General features: G+C 43.1%; 1 protein-coding gene across 1 annotated transcript in view; it reads left to right on the top strand.

The window, feature by feature from the left end:
- Positions 1-206: 206 nt before the first annotated feature.
- Positions 207-6,101, top strand: part of LOC147009960 (uncharacterized) — a 147,353-nt gene continuing 141,458 nt past the window's right edge. The window contains 4 exon segments of the mRNA XM_085863216.1: positions 207-793; positions 935-991; positions 1,103-1,159; positions 1,313-1,420. Coding sequence (XP_085719342.1) covers positions 616-793; positions 935-991; positions 1,103-1,159; positions 1,313-1,420 — 400 coding nt within the window. The 5' untranslated portion in view covers positions 207-615.

The following is a 6,101-nucleotide window of genomic DNA, read 5'->3' as shown; positions in this document are numbered from 1 at the left end:
CCTCACTCTTCCCCCTCTCTCCTCCCCCTCCTCCCCACCTCCCCTCCTCCCCACCTCCCCTCCTCACTCTTCCCCCATCCCATCCCCCCTCCTCACTCTTCCCCCCTCCTCACTCTTCCCCCTCCTCACTCTTTCCCCCTTCCTAGCTTCCCCTCCCTCTCTCCTCTCTTCCTGTCTCCCCCCCCCCCTGTTGTATTTCCGAATTTCCGAGTAATAAACAAATGTCCTGAACAATTCTGCTGTGATGGTGTTACGATTTCATTGTGGGTGCCATTTCATTTCGTATGTTACACATATGAGTCTATTTTGTGAACGATTTTGTCCCCAACAGAATAAACGAGGTTTCGCTGGGCCCTGGATCTCTTTCTCGGTGTATATGTGAGCTAGGCTTGTATATTCTCCCTCCCTCCTTTTCACCTCTTGCTCCGTGAAAGTGAAACAAGAGTGGTTGAGATATAAGATGTGTTTATTGGGGGAAGTGACATGTGTATAACAATAGTTCACCTGAATTATTTTCATATCCACCGGTATGATAGAAATTTCTTTTAATTTTAGTGTAGTTGGGAAGAGACGAATCCGATCCAACTGAATCAGTTCTGTAACTCGCGGTGATTGATGGTCATGGACCGAGACCCCCCGAGCTGCGCTCACGATCCCAACTACTCGGACTCCAAGTCGGGCTCTGATGGAGGGACCAGAGGGGGACCAGGAGGAGCTGCTGGGATCTGCGGGTTCAAGATCCTTGACGTTCAGAACCTTCGTGATGGAGGCGACGGGACGGACCAGGAACCCGGTACGGGGTTCTCTCATGATGGACAAACCACGTTGATGAATATCTCGGAGAGTAAATAAAGGAAGAGTTTAACACGAGTTTGTTTTAAAGTAAAATCTCCGAGTGTGATCTTTGTTTAAAACGGGTTTTGTTTCTCCACAGATCCGATAGTGGTGGTGAAGGTGGAACCTGAACCTACAGGTGTTTTTCCCTCACAAGGTAACGATCTATAATAACAATGTACAAGTTGAAGATAACGATGCTGGATGATGGGAATGACCTGACGGGTTGTAGTGAGTTTGGTTTCTGACTCCATTGATGTTGTTATAGATTTAAATGAGGAGCTGAAGGTGAAACTTGAACTTGGGGAGAATTGTTCTTCACAAGGCGAGTCCAGCACGACGTTTAACCATTTATTCACAGGATTTAAATTAACTTTTTAATTTATTATTTTATAAACGATAAAACTATAAATTACCTCAAGATGTTCTCGGTATTTTAAACCCTCCACGGCTCCGACGTCCGTCCATTTCTCCACAGATGAAACGGGTCGAGTGAGCCCCGGAGGTTTCCATGGTAACGTTCCTCCGATGTTGGACGTCACTCGTGTGAAGGAAGAGCCGGGTGAAGATTCCTTCTCGGCAGAAGGTGAGCGATGAATGAAACTCTGAATCATTCCCAAGTGTTTTTAAACCAAATGAATGTTTTATAACTCACTCCCTTTGTTGTATTTAATTTTGTCTGAAACATTGTTCAGGTAATAATCCTGAACTTATTCAACCTCAGAAAATGTATTTTTGAATATAAATCTATTTTCATGAAGGTGAAGCTGGAATTCCTTTCACAAACCATTCAGATATTAATGATATTTGTTTATTTGTTTTGTTATGAACTTACTTCCTCACTTTATGAAAAATCAGAAAGCAGTCTCGATGATACCGACATTATAATGCTCTAAAATGAAGGAGAGATTGCTTCTCATCAACAAAGATGATTGAAGTTTAAATATTAATTTTAATAGCCAGCTCCGCACGAAGTTTCTAAAGTGAGGGTTCGTTCGGACGTCAATATATCCAGTGTTCACAATGTGATTTATAGAATTTCTTTATATACAATGTTTCTTGTTACATTTTTTGTGTCAAATGCACCTTCTGAGGTCGTCAGCATGTGGAGAAGAGGGTTTTACATTGCAGACGCTGTTTTCTAGGAGTGGCATTACACCTCTCAGCGGTGACGTCACACGTCGCCATGCAAACTAATGTAAAAATTAGAAAATCGCCAAAAATTCCCAATCCTCTCCGTCTTGCGTGATCTCACATAGCCTATGCTGTACAATGTACATTAGATCACAGAGCACCCGCATGCCGAAAGTGGCGACAATCCTTCCGGCAGTTTTGGAGGAGATATGTCCACAAAATATGGCTTAGCATATTAATATAATAATAGCCTGTCTCTCAACAGGCTTCATTGAATCGTTCTCCGCAGTCTTGGCACAAAGGAGCAGTAATGAGCACTCTTTGTAAGCATTGTCGTATGATGCACTTCTCTCTCAATCATCTTTCACGAAATCATGTTGATTCTGTCCACCTCGTGAGCAACACTTTACGGCAATTCTTCACGTTAAAAACCCAATACTGTACTGGAAAAGATGTTCCAAAATTAAACAAGAATGGATACGTATAATAATTATTCCCGCGCTTTCGAAGAAAAGTGGGAATATTGTGATTGTCTCCACCGTCCGTACGTCCGTACGTCCCTCTCTCCGTACGTCCGTACGTTCGTACGTCCGTCTGTCTTACCCTGTAATTCCTACACCGTTTGAAATAAGAACTTGAAACTTTGGGACATAGTAGATATATCTATGGGGAAGTGCACAACACTTTCGGATTTTTGATATGACCCCTAGAGGCCGGGCCAGAGGGGTTGGGGTCATGAGGGTCGATTTAAAAAAAAATGTCTTATTGCTTTTTAAATCAAACATATTAATGAGTTATACATTTAACAACATATTTTTTTAAACAAATGATGATCAGAGGATGCTTGGGGGTTAGGGGGTGCTTAGCTGATAGGGGGTCAAAATAGCTCCTCCTACACCGTTTGAGATAGGAACTTGAAACTTTGGGACATAGTTGATATATGTATGGGGAAGTGCACAACACTGTCGGATTTTTGATATGACCCCTATGGGCCGGGCCAGAGGGGGTGGGGTCATGGGGGCTGATTTTTTTTTAAGTGTATTTACCATTTTACATGGTAAATTATTTTACAAATAACTTACTTATGTGGCCCCCATGAGTGACAAACAGTCACAGGTTTTACTGTATTTATCTTATTGATTATGAATCATTATAATTACTATTATACACAGTTCATTCCTATGATTAAATTGATGCACAGTTCTATATTGCTGGACAGTGTTAAATTAATGTTTCATGAAATGTTGACATGCTTGCAATGACTTCTGATTTAGTAATCATAGTAAGTCTTTGGTCATAAAGCACATCAAATAGAAAAGAATAGTCAATCAATTTTACAAGATAAAATTTCACCTAGCGTTAATGGGACAAAGCAGTGCGCGCGGGAATATGCGATGGTGTGCCATCGACAACGTAGTTGTAGTCTAAGTATTGCTTCCAACACAACAAATGTAACTATTTATCATTAATATGCCAATACTCTATTCGAAGATGTCCCCTTTTTTGTTTGATCTTCACTGGATTCTTACCAACAGAACTTCTCATTCTCATGATCCTGTGGTCCCAGGTTCAAGTCCCACTGTGCTCATTTTCAATTTTTACCCCGGGTACACGATGCGAAAAGCAGGGTTAAGCAATTGGTTCACTTCTGTCTGTCTGTAAATGTTAGCTAATGTTCAAGCAACAACTTGATTTCAATTGAATGTTATATTTTGAACAACAATCAGAACATCATCCCTGCTGTTGGCTTAATGGTTTGGGTAGTGGGCTTGGGATCTTAGAAGCCTGAGTTCAAACCTCACTCGGCTGTTAGGCATGCATAACTAATATAAAGTATTCGAAAATGTGACCTAATAGTCAATAGATGCTGGACAAAATGGAAATTAGAAAATTATTTATACACCTTTAAAACCTCTTTAAACCTTTATTTAAATATAACCATATACAGTATTTGAACACTATAACACAAATCACCTTTACATTGCTTCCAAGAACCATGCAACACATTGATATCCAGTAGAATCTGGATAATATCCGTACGCACCTATTTTTAGATATCGTGGAGCACATATGCGCTTGTATTCAAAAAGACTGAAATATGCGCTTATACATGTTCAAAAAGCCATGACATGTGCTTATAATGGTAAATGTTCTTCACATTGGCTGCATAGATGTCAATTTTTATATTACATCATTGCAATTTTAATTGTCCGTACGTCGAAAACAAATTCTCAATACATTTTCAGTCCTTGAGCACGTATCGGTTTATACTCGCAACAAGTTCGTTTTCCATGTCCGGGATAAGGCCAGTCTTCTGCTCCACATCTTCTTCAAACCTTTTGCACTCTGAACAATTATTTCCTCATTCTTCACCATTCACATCAAAGTCCTAAATGTTAAATCCGAATTAATTCCAGTCTGTTACTGGTTATTACAAGAGTTGTAAAACGTGACAATCTCAAACTTCTTTTAACAGGTGTATGATCGACGCTTCACTGTTGTGTCCATTATAATTGTGATGAAAAATGTTGTTTTACGACTCATCTTCATCAAGGGTCATAAATCTCCATTTTACGACCCCTGATGAACAATGTTGTTTTGAATGTAAAACTCTTGTAAGTACCAGCACCAGGCGTGTAAGAAATGCGGACTTCAAGCTTATGTACCACTGCCAATAAAACATGAAAAACTGTTGTGTTTTAGTTGATAATATTGTTGTGGATTCTCGCACACCCGGCGTGCAGGCAACTGTCTTTAGATCAATTGCGGCCGCGCACGCCCACCGAACGATCAATCTAGTCGCAGCTTTCGGATCAACGCCGAAACCCATTTACGGGTGTTGTTAACCACACCATAAACCAGCCAACTCTTCTGTCCACCTGCTACAGGGTCGATCGTCGAATTGTCGATGTACCCAATTATTCGCGCAGACAGAAATGCCAGGGATTTATACCATAATGGAGCCTGCACGAAAACGAGCCGCTTTAAGCGGCTCGTTCCGTTTGCGATTGCCGAGCGGTTTTATATCGCCAAGCCCCGTCGGATCAGATGTGCATTTTATTGGCTTATAACCAGCCAGCTAATTATTCCGAACGCAATTATGGCAGTCAATGGAGGAAGGGACGCAACGAGCAGGTGACATTCAAAAATGGGGAACATTTATTTGCACACGCAAGCAATGCAATGAATGGGGGTAGGGGACAAGACACGAGTAAAAACCCTACAGCCGATATCTATTTATTACGTGCATGCACTTAATCAGTTCTACTTGGTAGACAAGGCGCCACAGACTTCCATGCAAAAACCCCAGAAAGTAAGATAGAACTGGGCTTGTAAGCCTTTAATGTTCCTCGGAGCTGGGATGACCGAAGGAGCTCCGCAAGGCCGGGCAGGTTACCTTTGTCGCCCTTGAGGCGACTCGATGGGTCTTTTGGTCGGCGACCCTCCGTATGTCTCTTCATCAACGCGGCAGCTGTTGTAACGGCGGCTTGGTTGGTCCAGGGCCTAGCAGCCCTGGCTTAGCGATTGGGCCTGGCTGACAACGCTTCAGAGGAGCGAATGGGCCTTGCTCTTTTAGAGTTGATGCTCTTTAAGAGCCCGCTGACTCGGGGCTCGATCGCTCGGACCGTTACATAGCTTGCTGGCGACTTCTTTCCGGCTGGCGACTTCTCTCCGGCTGGGGACTTCTCTCCAGCTCCAACTCGACTGCCTCCACCGACCAACAACTTGGTGACTTGGCTGGCTCCAACGACGAATGAACTCCACTCCTCCGACCAACAACCCAACCAACGTTTGGACTCACCAACTCAACCACTTCTCTCGGCGTCGAAACTCGCCTTTTTATAGCCCGGAGGGGTGAATCCGCTGTAGGCTTCGCCACCCGAAGGCGGCGCTTGCCCCTTTCACCCTTGAACTTTCACCCCCGGCTGGCTCCACCCCTTTCGTCATTCTGATCCGATCTCGCCATCAAACGCGGCCGTGTTTGAAATCACTTTGCCACTGTTGAGGATGCCATCGTGTTTGTTTGTGGAGATGTTGTTTGTTGGGGATGTTGTTGTTGTTGGTGAAAAGATGGCGGCGCCGTGGAGATGCTAGTGAGATGATGGCGGTTGTGGAGAAGTTGGTGAGGAGAT

This window comes from Eptatretus burgeri, chromosome 17, assembly GCF_056783735.1.
Source record: "Eptatretus burgeri isolate ZD-2024b chromosome 17, Ebu_testis_v1, whole genome shotgun sequence".
In the NCBI taxonomy this organism is placed as follows: domain Eukaryota; kingdom Metazoa; phylum Chordata; class Myxini; order Myxiniformes; family Myxinidae; genus Eptatretus; species Eptatretus burgeri.
The sequence above is the reverse complement of the archived record's forward strand: the minus strand, read 5'-3'. Positions and strand labels throughout refer to the sequence as shown.